Source organism: Lacerta agilis, chromosome 2 (genome assembly GCF_009819535.1).
Source record: "Lacerta agilis isolate rLacAgi1 chromosome 2, rLacAgi1.pri, whole genome shotgun sequence".
In the NCBI taxonomy this organism is placed as follows: Eukaryota; Metazoa; Chordata; class Lepidosauria; order Squamata; family Lacertidae; genus Lacerta; species Lacerta agilis.
In genome coordinates, this window is record NC_046313.1 from 35,073,155 (window position 1) to 35,101,130 (window position 27,976).

Here is a 27,976-nt window from a genome sequence, read left to right on the forward strand (position 1 = left end):
TTTTTAGTATGCAAAGGAATCTACAATCTTTATTTTCTAAACAGTGAGGGGAATAAACATTAATTACAGGAAGTGGCAAAGAGCTTCACATTTTGTGCTTCTCTTCAGTCACTCTACATCTCTTTGGTGAGCTTATTCTTCGCTTACAACAACTTTCTTATGCACCTCTCGGGTCTTGACCCGGAGCTTGTTAACCTGGGACTCAGCAATGTCAGCCCGCTCCTCAGCCTCTTCCAGCTCATGCTGAATCTTGCGGAACTTCGAAAGATTCACATTGGATTGTTCCTCCTGATAACAGACAGAGAGATATGAAAATGGCAGAACTAAGTCCTTCCTGTTTTTCAGCCTCCACCAGATGGAATTCTTAACAAACTAGACACAAAGCATGTACTAATTTTTCTCAGGCCATTTTGAAGGGCATACAATTCAATTTAAAGCTAAAACTGCAATTATGTGAAGAATTCCATAATATTTAAGGTAGTAGGGCAGCTTCTGAATGTGCAGAGCTCCATGGGGTCTTCACCTCTTAGGTGCACAAGAGCAGTGTATAAATTCTGTTATGAGAAATGCTGTAAATTCAAAATATTTGTATGTGATATAAACATGTTCTGCTCAAAACTGGACTTCATTTTTCAGTCATGTTTTGTGTGTTGGTGCAATACATACAAGCCAAAACTTTTGCACCATGTTCTGTGTGATACTTACAGCTTCCTCAGCTTGTCGCTTGTATGCTTTCACTTTGAGCTGTAGTTTATCTACAAGATCCTGGAGTCTCAAAACATTCTTACGGTCTTCTTCAGCCTAAATGTTTAAAAGTAAGAGAACAGAGTGTGAACTCATATGCAAGTACCTACGACATTTTCAGATAAAAGTAGGGCTGCCATATGTCCGGGAATCAGGTTCTGGTAATGGCATCCAAGCAGATTTTATGACAAGCAGGGTGATGTTTATTTTTTAAAATGCTTTAAAATATTTTTAAAAGCTTAAAAATTTGGTGGGGGGAGGAGAGATGTTCCCAAACAACAACTTTGACCCCCCCCCCCCAAAAAAAAGAAAAGCTCAACAACTTTGTCCGGATTTTCACTTTTGGAAATATGGCAACCCTAGATAAAAGGAAGTCTCCATTCTCACCTGATAGGTCAGTTCCTTTACTTTTCTCTCATACTTTCGTACACCTTTTATAGCCTCAGCACTGCGCTTCTGTTCATTCTCACACTCAGCTTCCAGCTCACGAACCTGAAATGCAAAAACAAAGGCTTCTGCATTTTAGCTGGTATTCTAATCCAAGTGCTGCTCACTAAATCATGATGATGTGTATGGAAATATGGCTGTAATGATAAGCTGTAGCTGAATGGGTAGAAACTTTCTAGGTACATTTGTCCCATCTTTCCCTTGGAACCCTTTTCATTCCTCTCATAGCAACTTAGAACCTTATCTTCTGTCAGCTTCCTTACCTGAGCTGCCTCAATTCATAGAACCATATAATAGAAGATTCCTTCCTCCTTTCATTTCTATTCATATGTGGCCCTGTGTCCCCAAGTCCTGCTCTGTCACTTAATGTGTGTTTCTGGTTACTTGACATGGTTACTAATGTTGGTTCCTAGATATGGAAATAGGTCTGATGTTGGCGTGGAGGTAGGAGTAATGGCTGAAGCAAAGGGGAAAGTTTCTTCTGTGTAGTTTTCAGAGAGAATGGGCATTTGTGCATAAAGAGGAGACTTTCTCCCCGAAGAAAGGCATCAAGAATATATAAAAAAGCAAACTACTACCCTTGCTGAACTTTCAGATAGTACCTCTCCTAGATGGTATGTCTCCTGCCTGTGCAGGCAAAGCAAGGGAGTGAAGAAGTGAAAGTGTGGGAAATGATTATTCAAGATTCAAAATGCATGGGGAAACCACTCCTGTATGAGATATACGCACTCTGGCCTCCAGTTTCTGGATGTGTTTCTTCCCTCCTTTCAGTGCCAGCTGCTCCGCTTCATCAAGACGGTGCTGCAAGTCCTTCACAGTCTGGTCTAGGTTTTTCTTCATCCTCTCCAGATGTGCACTGGTATCTTGTTCCTTCTTCAACTCCTCTGCCATCATGGCTGCCTATTAATAGTTATAGTAAATTATTATTATTATTATTATTATTATTATTATTATTATTATTAATCAGAAAGCCATGCATGCCAGGTATAATCAGGGAAATATTTTCAAGAAAAAATCCCCCAAACTCACATCAGTTATGGCCTTCTTGGCCTTCTCTTCTGCATTGCGTGCTTCCTGAATTGTCTCCTCCATTTCACTCTGGATTTGGGCAATATCTGTTTCCAGCTTCTTTTTGGTGTTGATCAAGCTGGTGTTCTGTATAAGAATAATAAAACTGACATTTAACTATTAGCCCCAAACCGTAATATATTCAGCATGAAATTCATGATTCTTTGGAGTGGGAGGGATTCTTGGTTACCTAGAAAACAGCAAATGCAATGTTTGGAGCCTTCATCAACCCTTAAGAAACCCCTCATATTATAACAGTTAATGTTTACTTTCCAGTTCTTAGAACATTGATTCAGGCTTAACAAATATGGAGATGACTTAATTGATGAAGTCCTTTGGAGGCACTTGACCATATCATGAAGGTATGCTCATAAGGAATAGAAAATGGAATCACGACATTGCAAAAAAGAAAAAGAAAAAAAAGATGGACACATATATATCAGGAGTTATGACACAGGTGGTTAATACCTGAACCATCTTCTGCTTTGAGAATTTTATGTGCCCATTACAAGCTAGAAGCTCACCTGGGTGTGGAGGAGTTGCACACGCTCACTGGCATCCAGAAGCTCCTGTTCTGCTATTTTCCTGCCTCTCTCTGTCTGTTCCAGAGCTGAACGGAGCTCCTCAATCTCAGCCTGCATCAGATTAGCTCTGCGCTCAACCATGGCTACTTGCTCCTTCAGATCTTCTTGGCACCTCAAAGCTTCATCCAAATGTATCTGGGTATCCTAAAAAATGATATTGAGATATTATTGTGAGACCATTCTTTGCACAATAACAATCACAACTGTATCCTGGTTACAGAAATATATATGTACCTTGAGTATTCCTTGGGTGTTCCTGAGGTTCTTCTGTGCTTCAGCAGCTTGGCGGTTGGCATGGCTCAGCTGGATTTCCATTTCATTCAGATCTCCCTCCATCTTCTTTTTCAGCCGCAGGGCATCATTCCTGCTCCTGATCTCAGCATCCAGTGTGCTCTGCATGGACTCCACAACTCTCAGGTGATTCCTCTTCAGCTGATCAATTTCCTCATCCTTCTCTGCAATTCTCCTGTCAATGTCAGCCTTCACCTGGTTGAGCTCAAGTTGGATGCGGAGGATTTTGCCTTCTTCGTGTTCCAGTGAGGCCTTAAACAAGAATACCATACCATGGACTCACTGTTTGAAAGTTTATTCAATAGGAAACACTAAAAACCACTAGTTTGTATGCATTGTGCAAGCATTGCCAACCTTTTTGTCGCATATATGCCACAAAATAATTATATGCATAATAGTGTGCTTACCTCAGCTTCCTCTAGAGCAGTCTGCAGATCATTTTTCTCTTGCTCAATCTGCTTCTTCACTTTCTCCAATTCATGGATAGCTTTTCCTCCTTCAGCAACCTGCTCCGTGAGGTCAGAAATCTCCTCTGTTGGTTTACACATTAAAATGTCAGTCAGAGAGAGAGCAGATCCGCAATCTGCACACTGGATTATGTATGGAGTACAAATTCAGAACTCAACAATCATTTAATAATTAGCATTACACTTTTGCCATTCATGTGAATGGTTTTCAGTTGAATGTTTGAATCTATCAGTGGGCTATGAAAAAAATGATTGTATACAAATTAAGTGGAAGCCTCCTACTACAAAAATGATCAAACTTGCCATAATGCCTAGGTAAAGACTATGGTCTTACGTTGGAGATTCTTGTTTTCACGCTTCAGAGTTTCCAAGTGATCCAAGGATTCCTCATAAGCATTCTTCATCTTAAATAGCTCTGTGCTGAGAGAGCGAGCCTCTTTCTGGGAGGCTTCCAGTTCAGACTGGGTTTCCTCATATTTCTGTTTCCAGTCTGCCAGAATCTGCAAAACACCAGAAAGAAGAAACACAAGAAATAAGAAATGTGTTCATTTGTACCTGAGGATTTGTTGCAATGTGCTGTGTTTTCTTTCAAATTATGGCCAAAAGTACCTTATCAAAGTTCTTCTGCTTCTTATCTAGAGCTGCACAGGCTGCATTGGACCTTTCCACATCAATCATTAGGTCCTCCACTTCATTCTGTAGCCTTTGCTTTGTCTTCTCAAGGGAAGCACATTTGGAATTCACAGCCTCTACATGTTCTTCAGCATCCTGCAGACGCTGAGCCAATTTTTTCCTAGAGAAATGTGATCACAACAATTAGTGATTCTTAATCATCCATCATAATAAGTGGCTTAAAGGTATACAAATTTGCTTTTCCATTCAAACTTTGTCTTGCTGTATCACCTTCTCCTTTCATGTTAACACATAACATTGTAATAATGCAATCATATCTCACTGCCACTCAAAGCTAGGGATACAATTTGCTGAATTTTTTTGCTTTCATTTGTTTTCGAAATGTCCTTGGGCAAAATTGGCTTAAGTCATTCAGTTCACTAAATGCCTTGCAACTTAACCTGAAATAATTTATTGCAAAATTGATGTAGGTGACTTTTTTCTTTTCCATGAAATTCTATTAATTCTATTAGTTCTATTAATGCTAATCATTCTTGGCTGCTCTCTCTATGGGTGGCATTGTTTCCCCAGGAACTTGCAGAGTTGCTGTTCTCAGTATACTTCATCTTATACTTCCATCAATAATCACACCTTCATGCAATCTATTTTCTCTTCCATGGGTTGTTTCACTTGACGTGAAAGGGCCACTTGCTATTGTGATCTTTGGGTAGCTTAAATTTACGAGGCACTTTTTCTGTGGCGTGGCCTGTTTGAATTGCTAAAGGATTTTTTTAATGCTTTTGTTATACCTATCCTCTTCTTTAGTCATTTTGTTCTGGCTTGCCCATTGTTATATTACCGTATTTTTCGCTCCATTGGACGCACCGGACCATAGGGCGCACCTCATTTTTAGAGGAGGAAACAAGGAAAAAAATATTTTTCTGGTTTTCCTCCTCTAAAAGCCCTGGGTGTTTTTTTTTGTTTTTTGTTTTTTTTTAAGGATCAGCTAAAAGTTTTGCAGCTGTTTTTGCAAAGGCAAAAGGCCTTTTTTTGGATCAGCTAAAGGTTTTGCAGCTTTTTTGCAAAGGGAAAAGCCCTGGGTTTTATTTTATTTTTGTTTTTTGAGGATCAGCTAAAGGTTTTGCAGCTTTTTTGCAAAGGGAAAAGCCCTGGTTTTTTGTTGTTTTTTTTAGGATCAGCTAAAGGTTTTGCAGCTTTTTTTGCAAAGGGGGAAAAGCAAAGCTCCTTTTGCAAAGGGGGAAAAGCAAAGAGGAAAAGCCCCATTTTTATGGGGTTTAACTCACATTTCTGAAAAACATCTTAAGGAAAGGGAGCCATTTCTACTGTTTGCAGACAGATAATCTAATCAGCCAGTCACATGTCCTGGGGAAACAAACAACCTCCCTCTGCAGCACATTCAACAAAGGAGGGCGTGGCTGAAAGGGAGCCGGGACTCTTATCTCTCTCCCGATCTCTTGCTGATCAGCTGCTGAGCGGGGTCCTTTCAACACTCCCCTTTCTCTTTGTAAAATAAAAAGCACAATCTGCTTTTGGCCCCTGGGCAATTCAGCTCCAGGGACCATCATTCGCTCCATAAGACGCACAGGTATTTCCCCTTACTTTTCAGGAGGAAAAAAGTGCGTCTTATGGAGCAAAAAATACGGTACTCTCCTGTCTCACCCACCATGTCATCCAACTCTAGCCACTTCCCCCTCCATCAGTCCCCTGCTGTCCCCAAAATTTTCTCCTGAGGCCACAGGTTACCTTTCATCATTTATTATTATTTGTATGAGTGAACCTTGGCTATCACCATTTAGCTTTATTACCATCTCCCCTCCACACACAACACGTACAACACACATGCCTGGCTAGCTAGCTAACTGACAGCATTTGAAAGATAATAAGAAAAAAGTTGATGGCTGACATAAACAAAGTAAATGTAGATACATGTCAAGTGGGGGGGAAAGAGGTGACGTGTAATTTGTGAGCACAATTTACGTTGACACTGTAGGAAAGCTCATCTAACAAAGAAATTGGTTGTGGAATTTGATTCACTACATTCACTCATTCTTTCTGCAGAAATGGCAGGAAGAGGTTCCACAAATATGGGGGGGGGGGCACACACACCCCAGAATGCAGTTATCAACTTGGAAATTGCCATAGATGCTCATGATCAAGCGATTCTGCCTCTGCTCCAGTGAAAATTTGACTCATGTAAAATTGCAGTACATCCCTACTCTGAGCCTAGCATAAACCAATGTGTGACTTATTCTGTTCCCTGATTCTGATAAAAATATAACTTGTTTTCTTTAATTTGGTCTACATTAAAAAATATTGTATTCTTTCTGAAAATTCCATGAACATTCCACTCATTAAGGAGCAGCTGTTTCATTAGATTCAGGAAACATGAAGATTTAAGATAAACATGATTTAAGATAAATAGAACTATCTCACACACAAGCTAAGCCCAGATAATAATAATGTGTCCTTTCTGTTAATTGTTCTGGTCCTCCACCTATAAATGGCACTCCTGGTAATGGAGGGAGTTTTCTAAATCTTCTCTCACAGCTATTTGTTTGGTGTTTCCTAATACCCCTTTAAGCACATCATTGCACATACTTGGCCTCTTCCAGTTCCTCAGTCCGCTGAATGGCATCAGTTTCGTATTTAGTTCTCCATTGAGCAACCTCACTGTTCGCCTTAGACAGGGCACGCTGAAGCTCAGCCTTGGCTTCCTGTTCTTCTTCATATTGTTCCCGAAGGAGGTCACAGTCATGTCTAGCAGCTTGTAAGCCATGGGCCAGTGCATTCTTGGCCTATAGAATTAACATAGAATTGTAGATTATGTAAATATTCAGAGTGGGCTTCAGCACATATAACTGCCAGTCCACAAGATGAAGTAAGCACACAGAGAAAGAGATGTATAAAACATAAATAATTATGCAGGTGAGGCAATTCTTGCAGTAGTGAATCTGTGAGAAAAAAGCTGCCCAGTGTTTCTGGCATTATAACAGACGATAAAATAAATTCTTGATTCCAAATCTTCACCTTTATCTCTTCCTCAAGTTGTCTCTTCAGTTCTTCAATTTGTTGAGTAAAAGCTTGCTTGCCTCTGGAAAGCTGGGAAATCAAAGCATCTTTTTCATCTACCTGTCGTGAGAGTTCACCTGAAGTAGAGAATATATAACATAATTTAACATAAGTAAATTTAAAAATTATATTATAATTAATATCTGAAATCTCCAAGATTTAATCATTTTTGCATAGGTTCGGGCAAATATTTGATACAATGATGGTGTTCACAGTAGATATATTAAGTAGTAAAAAAGTGAAGGTGATATCCAATTGTAGTTATAATTAGAGAAGACCTGCTGAAATCTATGGACTAAGTGTTTTAATTTCCATAGGTGTGGTTCTTCAGCCCCTGAATTAGGTATCTGGATGTGAAGTGCTGCCCTTTAAGGGCTCTTAAGGGGATCCCCATCTAAGGATCCAGCCCAATGCCTCTGCCACCTTCAAGGTTGTTCTACCTTCAAGATTGCTATGAGGTAGTGGGAAGAAATGGCCAATTTTTCCCAGGCCCTGCACCACACATCTCCTTTTATTTATCTGGAGTGGACCTGGTAGGGTGAAGTCTTCCCCCAGGGTTGCTCCAAAGCCCCACCTCTCGGGAGCCCAGCTCATGCACTGTTTGGCTCCTGAAGCCTTGCAGGTTCTCCTGGCTTCAGCCCATCTGTGAGAGGCTGGAAATCACCCTTCCTATCTTGCAAAGGCTGAAGCACCATTTCTCCATGCAACCACCAAACCGAGCTACAACCACCACTCCTGCTGAATTGGGGACAGGATGGGAAATATCACCCATAGTTGTATTTTTTTTTATGAGCAAGCCATGTCCTTCTCACAAAAATCTCCAGCGTTTTAGAAATTTGTTTAAGCATCTTACCAGATTCTGTTAGCAAACGAGCTCTTTGAACATTCAGGTCATTAATAGAACGTTGATGCTCTTCTTCTTTTGTTTTAAGCTCGCTAAGCTGATCTTCTAGGGTGCGGCACATCTTTTCAAAATTGGCCTATAGGTGTACAGTCAAAGAACCATATTAACTAACACCATTGTACTTTGCATATTGTAACACTTTGTAGTATTCAGAATGGACGCTTCATATATGTTTTAGAGTCACAATGAAGTCCAGAAGCATATAACGCTGAAGAATGGGGAATGTCTTGAATAATGAAAAAGAATATGTAATAAGAAGTCCTGAATAAGTGATGCATTATTTTAATTAACAAAGGGGGGAACTGAGGATCTTATATATACAGTATAGGGTGGAATAAAATTTGGTCATCTTACAAATAGAAACAGCAATAAATAGAAACAACATTATATATGGATGGATAGAGATGCTAATGTAATAAAAATTACTTTTCTCTTTTTTCCACAGAAGTTGAAATTCTTCTTAAATTACAATTACCTCACTCCAATCCTCTATAAAGCTACAGAAATGTAAATCCAATATGTATATTTTGTGATTGCAATATTTAAATTGCTGTATGATACCTTGCCTTTGGAGACAGATTCCAAATTACTAGCCAGGTCATCAACCTCCATCTTCAGCTCACTCTTCTCCTTCTCCAGCTTCTGTTTCACACGTTGCAGGTTATCAATTTGTTCCCCAAGTTCAGCTGCACTGTCTGCATGCTTCTTGCGGAGAGCAGCTGTTGTGGCTTCATTTTGCAGAGTGGCCTCTTCAAGGTCCCTGCGCATTTTCTGGAATTCTGCCTCACGTTTCTTGTTCATCTCAATCTGAGCTGCTGTTGCCCCACCAGCTTCTTCCAGACGCTCACTGATCTCTTCAAGTTCTCTGGAGAGATCAGCCCGCTGCTTCTCTGCTTTGGCCCGAGATGCACGCTCAGCCTCAATCTCCTCCTCCAGTTCCTCAATACGGGCCTAGAGAAAGAGAAGCAGTCATTAACACTCACAATATATTCTCAGAGGGAGTAGTTTTCATAGTCTCAATGGATCTGATATATGCTTGACTTGCCTGTAACTCCTTTATCTTCTTCTGAAGTTGTAAGCCCAAGGCCTGCTCATCTTCAATTTTGCTTTGGAACTGGCTGATTTCAAATTCTTTCCTTTTCACAACAAAACACAAGGATTTTTTGAGCCCAAATCAAATCATAAGAGTTGGATTCTATAAAGACCTCCTAAAAGGTCTTCCAGAAGCAAACCTTACTTACTTCTTAAGCTTTTCATCCAGTTGCTGTTTATCATTTTCCAAATCCATTAAGGATTCTTGAGACAGCTTCAGATCACCTTCAAGCTTCCTCTTGGATCTTTCCAGGTCCATGCGTATCTTCTTTTCTTGCTCCAGGGACCCTTCAAGCTAAAGACAAAGAGGGGACAAAGACTTTGTCACTCTTATGCTGCCTTCACCCAACAGTTATTCTTCTGCATGTGTTGGTGCTTACTTACATCGTCCACTTGCTGCTCCAGCTTGGTCTTTGCTTTGGTCAGAGTATTGACTTTGTCCTCCTCTGCCTGCAGGTCATCCAAGGTCTGTTGATGGGCCTCTTGGAGGGCTTTCTTTTCCTTGGTCAGTTTGGCAATGGTCTCATCCAAGACTGCCATCTCTTCAGTGAGATTTTTCACCTTTTAGAAATGAACAAACAGATTCAATGTATCATTCCACCCTGGAATGACAATACAACATTCTAACTATTGGTTACAAATCTGAGCACATTGTGTCATTACCTTGTTTTCTGTGGCATGTTTCTCCTTTTCCACCTTGGCCAGTGTTAACTCAAGATCATCAATATCTTTCTTCAGCTCTGAGCATTCATCTTCCAGTTTCCTCTTTTTGGCTGTCAGCTCAGCATTCATTTCCTCTTCATCCTCTGCCCGTTCAGTCAGCTCCTTAATTTTAGCTTCCAGCTGAATTTTGGTTTTGATCAGCTGGTCACATCTCTCCTCTGCATCTGCCAAGCCATCAGCTTCCTGGGAAAAAATGTAGCATGGAAAATTAATGTCTTTCCAGTATTTTCAGTTTCTAAATGTGAATAACTGTACTGGTAATGTTCCAGAGAATAATCCATGTTTCATTTCTGTAAGATTTCTGTAGGATTTCTGAGTAGATTTTCCTACTGAAAGTAATCTGTGTTCTGAAAATTTTAATATATTTTAATTTGTGATTAATTGTATAGAAATTGTGTTTGTATAAGTGAATTAAATTCATTTTCATATCAAGTCTAAGCAACTGTAATGTTTACTGAGACAGTGGCATTGCTGGTGACTTTACTAATATTTTCCAGACTCAAGAAACAATTTGCGAAGTGTGGCCAAATGATCATCAATACTATTTTCCTTCCACGAGTGTTTTTTATATTACATAATTGTAATCACAATGTCAGCTTCCCCACTCCCTTTCTCTCAGTCTTTCACACAGTAGGTATAAATAAACTGGGCTGAATGTGTCCTAAAAACTATCCAATATAAATGTTGGTGTGAAAACAAAAAGCTGTATACTGGACCTACATATGTGTATTCATGAATAAAATGCAGTCTCCATAGTGCCTTATATATTATACTCAGTGCCAGATTGTATGGTGTACACACACACACACACACACACAGAGAGAGAGAGAGAGAGAGAGAGATATTTTGGGGATAGCCTAAATAACCCCAAATATTCACCGTGTACTTTCCCTACATTCCTCTACCTAAATTATATCAGTATATAATCGGGTAGTGCATTCCTCTACCTAAATTATATCCAGAATAAAGTCAAATTAATGGCACCAATAACTTACAGACTGGACTTGGAGCTGCAAGTCATTCTTCTCTTGGATCAGAGACACCATTTTTTCTTCAAGTTCCTTTCGCTTTGCCTCTGACTTGGCAAGCTCTTCTTTAGTTTTCTGAAACTCTTCTTTCATGGTGGCCATCTCCTTCTCTGACTCAGCACTCTTCAGCAGAGGTTTGATCTTGAAGTACAACTTCATCCAGGGCCAGTGCTTGACGTTCATGAATGAACGTACACTGTATTGAATAGTAAAGATGGCCTCTCTGTCAACAAAGTTAAGATTCATATTAAATGGCATGTAGAGCAGGGCAACCAAATCAGGCCTTCTGATAGTGCTTTTCTAAATAATTGTGAGGACTATACCTCCTTTCCAACATTTTATGGTACTCTGTCCTTGCTAAGAAGCCACGACACATAGCCTGTGTACGTGTTATCAGATGAGCCAGCTTGTCATCTCTCATCTCTTCCAGAAGACCCAAAAGGCCAGCTTTGAAAAACACCTGGAGAAAAGAAAGGTTGCAGAATGTCACAAATGCAACCTTGTCCTAATTAAAGAAAAGGTATTTGCATCTGAGATAGTTTATACCTTGGTATGTCCAAATTTATACTGGGTGTGGTCAATATCAATAGATCCAAGAAGCTTTTCAGATGCTTTCTTGCTATCAATGAACTGGCCTTCTGGAATTGCACTTGCATTTAAAATCTTGTATCTGTTGGAGAAAACAGAAGATGCTGGTGTCTTGCCATTAAATTCACTAGTTTCATGAATAGCAATTTGTTGTGGTTATTAGTTTCCAAAAACTTGTCAAGGAATGATTGAGTAAAAAATGAATTATTATAAAATACTTGTTGATCTCTGAAAACATTCAAAGCATGTTGAGAAAACAACACTTGATTCAAAGGAGTTATCTAGTCTGGGATATTCATCAATGCTGAATAAATATAATCTTGTTGTTAACTGAATTTATGATGAAGGGTTTTTTTATATATAAAGTCAAGAAAGCATATGAGATGTGAAATGTACAGAATGAAGCTCTATAGGAGGGCCAAACTAACCTCTGTTTGAAATCAGCATAAACGATCCTACTAGGGAATCCCTTTCGGCAAATGCGAATGCCTTCCAGTACACCATTACACCTCAGTTGATGCAGTACAAGTTCATGTTCCATTGCACCTTTTGAAAAAATCAAAGAGGAATTAGTACCATTTTGTAAGGGCAAATACTGTTGCACTTATATGTATTTATTCCTGTTCAGAGTTCTCAATATTTTGAACACCTGATGCACAGAAAACTAAGCCTTCTTTTACACAAGCTCAGTTAAATATGCTTTCCCTCATGGACCACACAGGACACAGGAGCGTTCTTTAGACTGCTAGGGTATGTTCATATAAATAATCAACAGTGAGGGGGACCTTATACATTTTTCATGGAGTGGAGAATGTATTTAGAACTACAAGCTAAATATATTCTACTATTACTTTTAAAATTCAGAAGGAAATCCAAACATGACAAATTAGAGCATGATCAGAACAGACTTTGAAAAAGCAATCAAATTTTAATTAAATGGAAATTTAATGGCATACTTGTGAAATGTCTCGCTAGCAGTTTTCCTTTTGCTGCGCATGCCAAGTGAAAACCAAACCGATCCATTGTGTTGCTTTGCATTATACTTTTCTCAAAGTTTGTACTGGTATGTAGTGCAAGACTTGGATTAATGCTTAATACGAAACTAAATGGGCTTTTCCCACTGAAATTGTATGATGATTGGTTCCTAAAAATACAATAACATCTGCTTTATTTGTTTATTTATATGCCTTACCAGGTGTTTTTGTTTCATTGGGAATAATGCAGCGCACAAAGTGGGGGTGAGTGCATCTCAGATTGGACATCAGTTTGTTTAAGTTCTCCTGTGGGACCAGAAGCAGATATTTTGTGCAAAAGTCCAAAGAAGGGGTGTTTGCATGAAGAGGAGACAAGTGCATGCAAATAGGGGTGGGGAAGCACCATCAAATGTAACAGAGATTTAAAAAAAATCACGTTTGTTTCAAGCTCCTAACATCCACCATCAATGCTTGCTTTTGATGTTTGGGCTGTTAAACAAGTTGCTGTTCAGGTTTAATAGCAGGTTATCTTTTTGAGATTAGGAGCATACATCAAATAAAGTACTGCCTGTATGCTGGTAAGGGGAGGAGCTCCCATAAGTGTATACCGCTTCTTTGGAATTAATCCTTAGCCCCCCCAGGTAGGGAACCTGTGAATTTCCAGATGCTGTTGAACTCCCAGTTTCCATCATCCCCACCAGTATGGCTAGTGCTCAGGGATGATGGAAGTTTTAGTCCAGCAACACCAGGAGGGCCACATTCTATATTTCTTCCTTTAATAAATATTACAGCAGCATGCAGACACATCGTTTAGGCAAAGTAACACATGAAGCATTTCAATAAAGATTTAAATTCAATACTGATCCCCTCTTTCTAGAGACTTAGAGCAGTCAAGGATATTTTACATACTGTACTTTGTTCATATTTGAATTATGTGGAAGGATGTGGGCATGTAATTTAAATCTGTGGCGTGGCGATATTTTTTTTAAAAGAAGACTATTCCATGAATTCAGTTAGATTCATCATATATCTCAGAAGATCCAAAATGGTTTGGTATGCAAATACTGACAAATACAGGCATTTCATGAAGCACTTTTAAATTCACACACTGAAAAGAGTTATAAAGATTATACTATACCCTGAAAAGAGCAGAGACAGTCTGGAAGGAAGACCCCTTCTTCTTAGCAGCTTTCTTGCCACTATCTAAAATGAACATTAAAAAATATTAAATGGACCTTAGATTTATTAAATAATAATACTTTTATATTAGAATAAATGTTTATTTATATATACATTAGTCAGAGGGTTGATTATACAGCCATTACCAGCATCTACAGGACGATCAGCAAACAGGAAAGCTAGAGTCTTCATGGATGATTTCTGATACAGACCCACCACTGTATCATTCAAAGGGTCTTTGTTCTTCTCCAGCCAGCCAGTGATGTTGTAGTCCACAGTGCCAGCATAGTGCACCAGGGCAAAGTGGGCCTCAGGCTTGCCTTTGACAGGCTTAGGTTTCTGGAAGTTACCAGATTTTCCAAGATGCTGGTCATAGAGCTTGTTCTTGAAAGAAGCGTCAGTTGCCTTAGGAAACATGCACTCCTCTTCCAGGATGGAGAAAATGCCCATTGGCTGGAAGGAATAAAAATAATAAAGAGATTGCTAAGTCAGCTTTTGGAAACACTTGCCTTTGGGAAAGCATGAAGAATTTTCTGTTGGAGCAGAGAAGTTGAGAAGGAACTGAGTTCAATTATGCAAGCACAAGTCCCATTAAAACCTGGAATACAGGTTTACGCCACATGCAGATCAACACAATTGTTACATCCGAAAAGGTAGATATGTATAGACATGTTCCATAATATATCCTGCTGGCTAATCTCAGCAAATATCTACTATGAAAGAGTGTATACCCCATTTCTATTTATTCTTGAACAATATTCCCTATGAAAGAAGCCACCTGAGTATTTCTGGCCCATTGCTATCATGCCCATGAAACCTTTGGAACAGGGAAGGGCAACCTATTGCCCTCCAGATGCTCTTAGACTACAGCTCCCATCATCTCTGACCTTTAGCCATACTGGCTGGGGTTGGTGACAGTGGGAGTCCAGCAACATCAGAAGGGCCACAGGTTCCCCACACCTGCTTTAGAACAAGCCTCTATTGACAATGCCATACCGTTAAAAAGCTAAAGTATTAGTCTTTCTCTGCTTGCACCTGTCTCCATTTCCCTTCCCCACCTTCTGTTGTTTCCCTTGTGTCTGCTTTTAGATTGTAAACTCCCTAGAGTAGGGCTGCCAGGCCTGTTCTTTGTGAAGCACTGTGGGCACACTTGATGCTATAGAAATAAAAAGGCTGGTCTAGAAAAATCATTTTTTCTTATACAGTTGTGGGGAAATTTGATTCAATGCAACCAAGTGCTACTAAATTGGCACTATATCTACATCCTGTTCAATAAATTGAGTTACGATTGCATGATTATTGCATGAAACAAGAATGCATGGAAGGCCCCAGAGTATAGAACTGGGAAGATTTAGTATATTGTCATAGGCAACCCTTGCCTTTCGCTGTTGCTGCGAGTCAAAGCCGGCTCCAGTTTCAAGCTTCAAAAGCATTTATTAAGTGTTCGGTAATTACAGTGCCATAAAAACGTCTGCCGCCATCAGCGACAAATACCCTAACTGCTTTCCTCTTCGCGCGCTTTCCAGCATAAGAATCTCTTGGTCGCTCTGAAATGACGTGTGAATTTCTTTTTAACCCTCTGACTCCCCTCCCCTTCTCTATTATTGTCTAGAGTACTTTCTCTTTCTTCCGCTGAGTTCTCCAAGCGGGGGCTGGACGATGAACTCGTATCTGTGGAGATTAATTGTGCTGGCTCTCTATACCCAGCCTCCTCCCCCCGATTGTCCCCTTTCCAGCTTTCTCTCCCTTTCCCTTCTCCCACGCTCTCTTCCCGAGCCATGCTTGGCTCCGTGACATATATGATTCTTCGAACAGGATCCAATCACCTGCCACATCCAACCCACCTCCTCTCAATACACTGGAGTTTCCTGCAATCAACCCCTCTGCTGTGGTGCACTTAAGAAAGGACTGCAAATTTCATGCACGTTCTCCCATGTAACTACAACATTTCAGAGCATACCAAGTATTCACACTGCAAAAGATACCTTCTCAATGAGTTCAATGCAGGCAGCCAGATCCATTCCAAAGTCAATGAACACCCATTCAATTCCTTCTTTCTTGTACTCCTCTTGCTCCAGCACAAACATGTGATGGTTGAAAAACTGTTGCAGTTTCTCATTAGTGAAGTTGATGCAAAGCTGCTCCAGGCTGTTGTACTACAGAAAAACAAGAGACATTTTCACTAACATTCATTGACTCATCCAAGTGACCCCCAAGCCCTACAGCAGCTTGACACTTTTATTTCCTCTTCTGTAGGCATTTGCCCATAGAACCAGACTTGTATGGGTTCTTTTTCTCAGCCTCATTTAGTCTTTGCATTTGTATGGTTCAGTTCAATCCTCTTGAGTGTTTCACTTCCTGCATCGTATGTGGCTTCTGGTATTGTGCTGCATGCTGAAACACTTTGAAGGCATCAGTTTAGATGTGCCTTTTATTTGAGATTAATTACAATTTGTTATACATTTTATAGTATAGGAAAATGCTCCGTGTTTTCCTGAATGGCAACTTGTATAAGTTGAAAAGTTTCAGCTGCCAGAGTCAACTTAAATATGTAATACAATTTTGAATTGGCTGATACAAAACACTGTTTCTCTTGTGCTTTACAATTATTATTTTATAATTTCCCCCTATTTCCTTACGTCAAAAATCTCAAAGCCTGCAATGTCCAGCACACCAATGAAGTATTGTCTCGCTTGCTTGGTATCCAGCTGCTGGTTAATACGAAGAACCATCCACAAGAACATCTTTTCATAGACTGCTTTTGCAAGAGCACCTACATTATTGTACACCTAAGAAGACAAGATAACAGCAGTAGTTACTATTGATAGCAGAGAAATAGGTTTGAAGAAGAAGAAGAAGAAGAAGAAGAAGAAGAAGAAGAAGAAGAAGAAGAAGAAGAAGAGTTTGGACTTGATATCCCTCTTTATCACTACCCGAAGGAGTCTCAAAGCGGCTAACATTCTCCTTTCCCTTCCTCCCCCACAACAAACACTCTCTGAGGTGAGTGGGGCTGAGAGACTTCAAAGAAGTGTGACTAGCCCAAGGTCACCCAGCAGCTGCATGTGGAGGAGTGGAGACACGAACCCGGTTCCCCAGATTACGAGTCTACCGCTCTTAACCACTACACCACACTGGCTCCCAGTGAAATCACTGGTTGATATAATATGTGATTCACCTCTTATCAAGGCAGTGAATCACAGATAGTTAAGTCAAACCATGCATTTTGGCTAATGTGACATTTACCTGCTGGACGGTTTGGCCTTTAGTAACATATTCATTGCCGACCTTGACTCGGGGGTAGCACAGAGCTTTCAGCAGATCTGCTGAATTGAGGTTCATGAGGTAGGCAGCTTTGTCAGCAACTAAGCATAGACGTGAGAAAGTTTATCAGCACTGGAAAACAAATTATGGGCTTCTCCAGACAACCTATTTATTCAGCATTAATCCTGATTTGCTTGCACAAAGTTTATGTGGTGGTTAGATTGTGCCTGGTCTTCGTTGAGCATTTGTTCTTATTTGTTTATGGGATGGCTATATAACGATGAGCATTCACCCCATTCGCTTGCTGTTAATCATTTGGCCTTTGGCTGATTAAACTACCTATGGCCTTTTAAATGTGTCTAAGATTTTTTATTATTATTATAAACCGCCCTGTGAATTCGAATGAAGGGCAATATATAAATTTAATAAACAATAATAATATAATTTGTTTTGGATTTTTAATACAAATTTCTACAGAGCAAGCCCCTTCTTTCAGGAAAATCCAGTATCCTGCTACATATCTTCCAAATACCTTCAGTGCCATCTGGCTCAGCCTGCTCCTCACGTTGCTTCTGCTTGAACTTCATGTTCCCATAGTGCATTACAGCTCCAGTTAGCTTGTAAATGGCTGTCTTTTCCTCAGCAGTGAAACCCAGGATGTCAATGGCTTCCTATCAACCAAATCAAAGTCAAAATTCTGACTGATATAATATTGACTGCAACTGGCCTTTCAAATTTGCTGCTCCATAAGGAGGTAAAGAATCTGAGTGACCCTTTTTGGCAATTAGAGCATAGCTGTCAACTTTTCCCTTTTCTTGCGAGGAATCCTATTCGGAATAAGGGAATTTCCCTTTAAGAAGGGAAAAGTTGACAGCTATGAATTAGAGGCCTGTGTTTCATCTCACATTGCCCCACTTGGGACAACATGTCATGGGGCATTCTGTTGGTGGGGTATTTGTGATGTGCCTCACTGGCCATGAGGGGCCTATTATTTCACACAAACACACACACACACACACAGAGAGAGAGAGAGAGAGAGAGAGAGAGAGAGAGAATGCTCTTCAAACAACACTAAAGCGTGGTGTACCATTTTTCCAAGGCACATTTTGGGAGGAAATGTCAAGGAAATGATAGGAAAGCTGTTGCCACATGTGTCAAATGCAAGTGTATGTTTAAAAGAAAGGTGGGAAGGATGCCACTACTGTAGCCTCTGCTGGCCTCCTAGAATCATAGAATCATAGAGTTGGAAGAGGCCACAAGGGCCATCCAGTCCAACCCCCTGCCAAGCAGGAAACACCATCAAAGCATTCCTGACAGATGGCTGTCAAGCCTCCGCTTAAAGACGTCCAAAGAAGGAGACTCCACCACACTCCTTGGCAGCAAATTCCACTGTCGGACAGCTCTTACTGTCAGGAAGTTCTTCCTAATGTTTAGTTGGAATCTTCTTTCTTGTAGTTTGAATCCATTGCCCCGTGTCCGCTTCTCTGGAGCAGCAGAAAACAACCTTTCACCCTCCTCTATATGACATCCTTTGATATATTTGAACATGGCTATCCTATCACCCCTTAACCTTCTCTTCTCCAGGCTAAACATACCCAGCTCCCTAAGCCGTTCCTCATAAGGCATCGTTTCCAGGCCTTTGACCATTTTGGTTGCCCTCTTCTGGACATGTTCCAGCTTGTCAGTATCCTTCTTGAACTGTGGTGCCCAGAACTGGACACAGTATTCCAGGTGAGGTCTGACCAGAGCGGAATACAGTGGTACTATTACTTCCCTTGATCTAGATGCTATACTCCTATTGATGCAGCCCAGAATTGCATTGGCTTTTTTAGCTGCTGCATCACACTGTTGACTCATGTCAAGTTTATGGTCTACCAAGACTCCTAGATCCTTTTCACATGTACTGCTCTCAAGCCAGGTGTCACCCATTCTGTAATTGTGCCTTTCAATTTTTTTGCCCAAGTGTAGTACTTTACATTTATCCCTGTTAAAATTCATCTTGTTTGCTTTGGCCCAGTTCTCTAATCTGTTAAGGTCATTTTGAATTGTGATCCTGTCCTCAGGGGTATTAGCCACCCCTCCCAATTTGGTGTCATCTGCAAACTTGATCAGGATGCTCTCAAGCCCATCATCCAAGTGTACATAGACACAGACACACACACCATGACATTTTTCCAAGGTTGCATTCTGACCAAAAAAGGGCAAGTCACTGGTACTACACATGGCAGCAAGACTATGTTTAAAGAGAGATTTGGAGAAGGGAGGCTGCTGTCATTCCCATTTCTAGCAAGACTCCTGACCCCCAGCATTTCTAGAATGCTTCCCTCCCCCAAATAAATTGTAGCAAGAGTTCATCACCCCAAGAAATCTAATTTCTGCTGAATAAATTCAGCCCAAAACTGATCTGATCAAATTTCGTATACTGTATTCCATTCTACAAGTTACTTACATCAGTTGCCATCAACTCTTCTTGATCATTGATACTGGCAACACTGATCTCACCCTGACTCACAAAGTGAAAGTCATATGGGTTGGTAGTAATCAGAAGCAACTCTGAATAAGGAGAAGCAAAGATACAGATTTATTTTCATCCATTGAATAATCAAGCATCAATGCAAGGTTTTAGCAGCAGTAGCATACACCAAAACAAATGCTTCTTACCAATCAGTTCTGGCTTTTTGTTGGATGTGATCTGATAAAATATGTGGTAGCTTCTTTCAGCTTTCAGCTGGAAAGTAACTCTGGACTTCTCCAGCAGATCTGGCAACACATTTTAGTATAATTAAGTAAAAGGGAGGGGGGAGGGAAGGAAGGGAGGGAGGGAGGAGACTGAGTGATCTTCTAGCAAAGTTCCTTACATGTCTCAATGTCTGCAGAAGCCAGTTTTCCTGTAGCACCAAAGTGAATTCTGATGAATTTACCCTATGGGGGAAATGGCATTTCAATTACAACACATTTAAACCATGTTTTGCATGTGTTTTGTTATCTGCACAGTGCCATTCTATTGATTTTATACATTTCTGATGGGACAAAAATGGTGTACACCAGCCACCACTAAGAAAGCATAATGAACCATAAACGTCTTATATGTACAATATAAGTATCTTATGGTATCTGAAGAAGTGTGCATGCACACGAAAGCTCATACCAGGAACAAACTCAGTTGGTCTCTAAGGTGCTACTAGAAAGAACTTTCGTTTTTATATGTACAATGTCTTGTAAACCAAAGGTCTTTTAGTTCTTCCTTTTCATTGTGTTTATAATAGTTTTATTATTATTATTATTTTGCAGACATATGGGGACTTACCCAGTGATATGTCATATGCAGAGTAGACCCCACTGAAACAAATTTATTTCCTTGTTTCTATTCTGAATATGGCTTAGTTGGATATCACTAATAATATAAAATTCTATGGAATTTAAGAAGTGTGGGCAAAATACTTTATTAACTCAGTTGTCTCTCAGAAAAAAATGTCTGTGACCTGAATGTGATAGAGAAGTACCACAATTTATTGATGGTATTGTTTATAATAAGAGAAACGGAATGTGGCTCGCTTCATTAGCATTATACATGATAAAAAGGACAGTGTGTTTTTAAATGCTGGCTATATACTAACACTTAGACTTCTGTATTATTTTCATTCCATTAATTTGGCTAAGAAGTACAAAGTTTAATGAATAATGACAAAGACCAGCTTGGTTGTGTTATATTGTTATACAGAATGTGCATTTATTAAATTGGTGTCCTCTGCACTATTGCAAGCCATTGAGCTGAATTGAGGTAGCTTTTGAATCTTAGCCACATTTATTTAGCAAAGCCTTTCCTGGAGCACCCAAAGTTCAACATTCTTGCACCTTCACAAAGCTGACTCTCCCCTGCCCCATCACTATTATTCAGGAATCAAATTGCAGGCTTTCTCAACTTTGTCAATCCATCTCATACAAATCTGAGCCCTCCCTAAGGGGATTGTGTCATTTCCATGTTGTTTTTTCCTGTTCCTTGTGCAATGGTGGCATTGAATAATTTGCAAATGGCAGCAGCAGTAGAAATTTGCAGATCTGAGAGCTTTGTGTCCTTCATGAATTTCAGATGGAAATGTAGCTTTTTGTCCACACAAAAAGGGCATTAAATACGTAGGTGGATCTTCAGGAAAGAAGAGTGTAATCTTTTATACTTCTCTTCTAATACATTCTGTCATCATATATTTAGCTATCATTAGGTAGGGCTTTACTATTCTTAATCCATTTATTATCACAATCATTGTGTAAGACAGAATTAGCATGAATAAATATAGTGCTAAAGCAGTTCATGTGATCTTTGCGGCTGGGTAACTCATGCCCAAATCCAACACTTCATTTCTTGCACTACATTGGCCCTGATTATTTTCAACCAATGCTAGGAAAAATATCACAAAACTAGTTAATGAAATTGTCTCACTGGTACACTCTTAAACATACTTCTGAATGCAAGACTTACAAAACGGGAAGAGTTGTCATTCCTCACAGTCTTGGCATTCCCAAAAGCCTCCAGCAAAGGGTTGGCACTGATAATTTGATCTTCTAGTGTTCCCTGAAAAAGTGTTTATTGCAAAGTTATGTATTTTATTACTACAGCAGTTAACAAAAATGGAAGGTTAGCTTCCTCTTAGATATACTGTACAACTCGCCTTTAGCTTGCTTGCTTGCTGTGGTTCTTCCTTCTTCTTATCAGTAGCTGCAGCAATTGTTGCAAAATACTGGATGACACGTTTTGTGTTCACAGTCTTTCCAGCACCAGATTCTCCACTGTCAACAGAAACAGAAGGAAGGACCACTTTGTCAAACAGTGCTTTGCACACAAAGCTTGCTCTGACTAGAATCATACTCATCATAAGCATACTTACGTGATTAGAATGGACTGGTTCTCGCGATCTAGGAAAAGCAAGAAACAACAGTGTAACTTAGCTTATCCACATCTACTCTTGTCCTGCTGCTTCCCCCCAGGGAAAACCATGCTTTAGCCCTCAAATGAAGCAAACAGCAGTTCAGGTTTTCTCTGGTTTAACATTTGTTCTGATGATTTAGCACTAAAGAGTAGGTTAAGAGTAGGTTTTCCCTGGGAAAGGAACGGGGCAAGGGGAAAACTGCTCAGACACACAGGACAAGTGGACATGTGGATGAGCCCAATTATTTAAAAAAGCAATATTAATTTAAAATACACTAGAATTGCCTATTTTAGGCTTTGATTTTTCAGAATCTGGATGGTCCCTTTCTAATGCTTCTTTTCATTTTAAAGTCCCATCCATTAAAAATGAAAAAAACCCTGACTTGTTATCAGTTATTATTCATAACCAACACTTATTTTAGCATGAATGCCATAATTTCACATCTTGCTGCTCTTCACTATAATCCTAATGTCTCTTGTGCATTTTACTTCCAACTGCAAGCCTGCTATAGAAAATACTGAACTATTAAATAGTTCTAAAATTACATATAAGCTCATGAAGAATTAACAAAGCAATAAAGAAGAATGCACTGAAATGTTGGCACAGTGCAATTAAGTTTTGGTTTTTTAGAGGACAGTTGAGTTGAGGTTTCCTTCCTTTGAGCTTTGATGACTATAGAAATAATTCTTAGCTGCAACCCCATGGTGCATGAGACTTTCTGGAAAAGCTGTTGACTCAGTCTGGGGAACTGTCACTCTGTAATCACTTTGAGGTAGGTTGACCTACTTACCAGTTAACATGAACTGATAGGCATTGTCAGAGATGGAGAAGATGTGAGGAGGGGCCTCTTGACGCTTTTTGCCTCTGTAGGCATTTACCACCTCAGGATTATATACTGGCAGCCACTTGTAGGGATTTACAGTGACACAGAAGAGACCTGAATAGGTCTGTAAAGAAAAGATGGATAGTGAATCTGATTCTCTGTGGAATAATAATCTGTAATGTGAAGTCAATGGTAAATGTTAAACTGTTCTCACATAGATCATCCAGGCTGCATAACGCTCTTTGAGGTTATACAGCACAGCAGGTTCATGGAGGTGGGTCATCATGGCCATGTCCTCAATTTTATCAAATTTGGGAGGATTCATAGGAAAGACTTGGTCATCCTTAACAGTCACAGTCTGCAAGGAAACAAGAAACCATTCAACAAAGAGAATAAAGAAGAGGACAAATATATTACTAATTTTTCAATGTCAGTTGGTGTTCCTCTACTCACATCTCCACCTTCTTTCTTGACTGTGACTTTCCCTGCCTCCTTGCTCTGGACAACACCTTTTGCAAAGGAGATCTTAGGATCCACCACAAAAACTGATGTTTTGGCATCAAATGGCTTGTTTTGAGCCTCAATTCTCTCCTTTTCTGACTTTCGGAGAAAAGGAGCAGCTGGCCCGAAGGCTGCCATTTCTGAGTCCGAAGACATGGCTGCAGCTTAGCAGAGAACACTGTTACAGAGAAAGACAGCCCACATGAGAATTGCAGCTGTGTAATGCCACTGTATATATTCTCTTGCATTTCTAATACAATATCAGTATGTCTTAGAAGTAGAGGAAATTGTTGAGGAGGCACATGGATTCTAAGTATTATTATTATTATTATTATTATTATTATTATTATTATTATTATTATTATTTGTTTCCCCAGCCACTCTGGGTGTCTTACAGCATGTATTCAAACATAAAAAAAATCAAACATAAAAAACTTCCCGAAACAGGGCTGCCTTCAGATGTCTTCTAAAAGTTGTATAGTTCTCTGTCTCCTTGACATCTGAAAGAAGGGTGTTCCATAGGGAGGGCACCACTACTGAGAAGGCCCTCTGGCTTGTTCCCTGTAACTTTGCTTCTTTCAGTGAGGGAACCAGCAGAAGACCCTCAGAGGAGGACCTCAGTGTCTGAGCTGAATTATGGGGGAGGAGACGCCCCTTCAGGTATATTGGTCCAAGGCCGTTTAGGGTTTTAAAGGTCAACACCAACACTTTGAATTTTGCTCGGAAACACAATGGGAGCTAATGAAGGTCCTTTAGGACCAGTGTTATATGGTCCCAGTGGCCACTCCCAGTCACCAGTCTAGCTGCCACATTCTGGATTAGTTGTAGTTTCCAAGTCAACATCAAAGGTACCCCCAAACAGAGTACATTGCAATAGTCAAAGTGGGAGATAACAGAGCATGCATCACTCTGGCGAGACAGTCTGTGGGCAGGTAGGGTGTCAGCCATTGTACCAGGTGGAGCTGGTAGACAGCTGCCATGGACACAGAATTGACCTGCACCTCGATGGACAGCTGTGAGTCCAAAATGACTCCCAGGCTGTGCACATGGTCCTTCAGGGGCACAGTTACCCCATTCAGGACCAAGGAGTCACCCACACCTGCCCACCCTCTGTCCCCCCAAAACAGTACTTCTGTCCTTGGGATTCAACTTCAATCTTAATAACCGTTTCTTTAAGCCAGTCTGGAAAGACTCCCTCACAGAGGGAGGTATTCACCACCCCACAGAGCCCAGCACCCAGCCATTCCCGGCTCACTTTTATGAGCTAGGATGGGCAAGGATCAAGGAGACAGGTGGCTGGTGTTTTACTTGTCCAAGCAGCCTGTCCACATCCTTGGAGGTAACAGATTAGAACTGATGCCATGCAACTTGACTGCACTCTCCCACCCTGGCCCTGCTATATCTGAGTGCTCTACTAGGTGACCCCAGTCACATTATTTAAATTCCCCAAATTGATCATGCCAATCCATCAAAGTTTAGAAGTTGTAAAACCAGAACAAACATTAAGTTTTCCCATTCATTCAAGCAAAGAAATGAACAAATTTATGGATTGGCCAATCTATCAAAATTAATGGGGCAGCCAACATCTGTGAAAGATATGTATTGAAGTGATCAGGGCACCTTGGCACAATTTACAGAAAGTTTTGTGTCATGGTACTCCATAGAACTTCATCATCATCACAGCAGTCAGGTAGCAAGCTCAGGTGGTGAGTGCCAACAGGACTAGTGACAAAGATGGCCATTGGAAACAAGGTGGTAGAAGCATGCCTTGTTGAACACCAACATTTGCAGACTTGGGGCAGGGGAGCTTTTTTAAAAGCCTAAGGAGACAAAAAGTTCCAAAAGAAGCCAGTGAGAATGTTAAGTGTCAGTTGTTAAGGGGAACAGAAAACTGGTTGGGGAGGAGGAAGAGTGAAATGCCCTGCTGGGAGTAAAAAGCCTAAGGCGGAGTGCTCATTCTAAAAGAGAAATTACAGTAATATTTCGTTGTAAGTCCCACTTGTTCCCTCTAATACGGAACTCAGGTGGCTGAATGCCAACAGAATTAGAGCCAAAATGTGATAATTAAGGGTGATTCCAAGTGGATGTTTATTGTGGCATCACTGTTTCTCATTTATGAACATACTTTGTTGTTGTGTCTGCACAACACTGTTGGCATCAAAATGTTAACCCATATTCCCTGAATTTACCCTTCTGTGGCAGGGGGAGACACAACATCTTGTCACCATCCTTTTATGACCTCTCATTTGTGGAGCTCATGTAGGTATTGGGCCCTCTGGGGGACAGAGGGTGGGCACTTGCCAGCAGTGGGTTAGGCCCTCCCACTTGCCAGCCCACAGAAAGCACCATTTCAGGGCCTCCCGCTGACTGCTACCTTCCCACACATTTGGTGAGCAGAAAGGGTCACTGCACCCGCTGAGCAGTGCTAGTGTCCAATCCGACTCTGGCACAGCACCTCAACTCAATTGTGAACGGCTCTGTTTTATTTCTTTTCATGATTGCACCAATACTTTCAAGCAGCTAGAAAATGAGTTTGAAAGTTTGCAAGACAAATTTGATTTTAGGAACATATTGAATTTGTTTCCCCTCTGAATTTCTTGCTCTACTTTTAAGGTGTTCTATCCTCCTGCCTCTGGCTGGATATGTTTCTTTGGCTCCCAGCTCCAGCTTGCTTGCTTCCATGTATTTAGCCTCCAGTCATCACAGTAACCCAGGAAGCTGCTTCATACGGAGCCCAACCATTGGTGCATCGAGTTCAGTACGTATTACATTTAACAACAGACAGCAGCTTTCCAGGATTTGAAACAGGCATCTCTCCCACCCCTACCTGAAGATGCCATGGATTGAACTAAGCTGCCACCCTCCCTGTTAACTTCCATTTTCCTCCCTTATCTTGTTGATTGATGAGTATACTCTTGGTCAGGGGTCCCCAAACTAAGGCCTGCGGGCCGGATAGGGCCCGGGCAAGCCAATTATCCAGCCCCCGATGACGCCCGCCACTGCCACCCACTCTTACTGGCGTGGCGCAGCTGCCCACCTCACAGTCGGCATGGCACTGAAAATAGCTTGTGTGCATGCGCAAGCGTCGTTTCCGGCGCACTTCTGTCACGGCGCCGGAAATAGCTTTTGCGCATGCGCAAGCGTAATTTCTGGTGCACTTCTGGGTCCACAGAGGCCCATGCGCACATGCCAGAAGTGCGCCAGAAATTACACTTGTGCAAGCGCAAAAGCTATTTCCGGTGCCACACCATGCTGGAAAAAGCGAGTGCGCAAGCGTATGGGCACGTGCTCCCCTGCCCTCCATCCCGCTGCGTCCGAGGCCAGGTAAGTTTGGCGACCCCTGCTATTGGTTATGCATCAGAAATCCTAACCATTGTACTGTATTCTGATGGAAGTTTGTGGTTAGTCCTAGACATTACCTTCCCTTCCGCTTGGATTCTGCTCTCACAGAAATAAATATATGCATCATAAAGCAGCTCTCAAGCAGTCCCAGTTAGAAAATTTTAGTTCAATTTGTTAAGAGATGTCAATGTTATAATATTAACTAATAATGTAAATAAATGAAAAGGCAAGACATGATTTTCACGATCATTTCTCAAAACTAAACCCGAAATAAAGGAACAGTCAAACACAGTGTTATTGCTGCTGGTCTACTCCAGTACACATTCCCAAAGAGATTCCATCAGTGGTATTCATTAGAGAATTCACTTTGTCCAGGATGCCAACTTGTTGCCCACTTCAATGGTTGCCCATTTTGCAATTAGATTTTCTCTGGAAGTATCAGATAATGTCACAGAAGGCAATTAAAAGCTGGAACTTCTAGGATGTGCTTAAAGGGGAGGAGCACTTGCTAGCAATGCCTTATATGCCAGAACTGCATGATCAGTTAACATGGACACTGTGCAATAAAATCTGAACACAATATCCATGAAATATTTCATGCAGTACATAATTAGCAAGGGGAACAGCATCTGTATTCTCAGCTCAGATCCAAAAGGAGACTTCCTTTGAACCTCTTCCCCCTTCCCCAAGAATGGGTACAATCACAGTCTTACCTCCTGATAGACGAAATGAATAGTGTGCAGGCTCAGCACCGGCCAGTACTGCAAAACAAAAAGTGCAAAAATCTTATTACTGGTGACTTTTCAAAGAGTCTCCCAACAATGAATTACTGACTGGAAGCAAATGAGCATATCTGAAATCCTGTTTGACATAGTCAATTCTCCTGTGCTAATGGCAAAGGCAGAAGGAATGGCCTGGCATGAGTGGAATTCAGGGGCACTACCCCCCTCCAGACCCCCACAATCTCCCCGCAGCACTTACCTATTAACTATCTGTGGAAGGACAACACAAATTGGCCCTAGACACTTTTATACTCTCGGATGAGCACAAGTACCAGCCCCTGTCCTCCCACCCACAAGCCATTCTTCACTCAAGGCATTTTGGCTAACCTTTCCCTGTAAAGCATTGTTTGGCAAAGTTGGCTAAGGCATAATTGTCATTTGACATGACTGGATATAATTAGAAATATTTGATGTCCTACAGACTATGTGAGTAAATGCCCTATAAATAATTTCACAAGGGTCTTAAAGGAGAGAATCTGGGCTATTCAAGAAAGCCAGAGTATGGCACAAGGGCATCTTGAGTGCTATTGCTATTGCTATTGCTGGTGTTG

At 40.7% G+C, this 27,976-nt stretch overlaps 1 protein-coding gene across 1 annotated transcript; it reads right to left on the bottom strand.

Moving 5' to 3' along the window:
- LOC117041107 (myosin-1B-like) lies at window positions 1–27,646 on the bottom strand. Its single transcript, XM_033139485.1, has 40 exons — window positions 27,625–27,646; window positions 27,357–27,404; window positions 23,254–23,479; window positions 23,015–23,158; window positions 22,768–22,924; window positions 21,936–21,963; window positions 21,720–21,837; window positions 21,530–21,622; window positions 19,911–19,974; window positions 19,714–19,812; window positions 19,502–19,605; window positions 17,585–17,723; window positions 17,035–17,153; window positions 16,431–16,580; window positions 15,777–15,947; window positions 13,938–14,244; window positions 13,751–13,815; window positions 12,831–12,918; window positions 12,067–12,184; window positions 11,597–11,720; window positions 11,374–11,510; window positions 11,018–11,273; window positions 9,963–10,205; window positions 9,684–9,860; window positions 9,449–9,594; window positions 9,253–9,343; window positions 8,769–9,158; window positions 8,157–8,283; window positions 7,262–7,380; window positions 6,833–7,029; window positions 4,211–4,394; window positions 3,936–4,101; window positions 3,542–3,666; window positions 3,078–3,386; window positions 2,784–2,987; window positions 2,221–2,346; window positions 1,921–2,091; window positions 1,132–1,236; window positions 706–801; window positions 1–288 (listed from the first exon to the last, which is right to left on the bottom strand). The coding sequence occupies exons 3-40, from the start codon at window positions 23,455–23,457 to the stop codon at window positions 133–135; spliced, it is 5,817 nt and encodes a 1,938-aa protein (XP_032995376.1). The 5' UTR covers window positions 23,458–23,479; window positions 27,357–27,404; window positions 27,625–27,646; the 3' UTR covers window positions 1–132.
- Window positions 27,647–27,976: the final 330 nt, after the last annotated feature.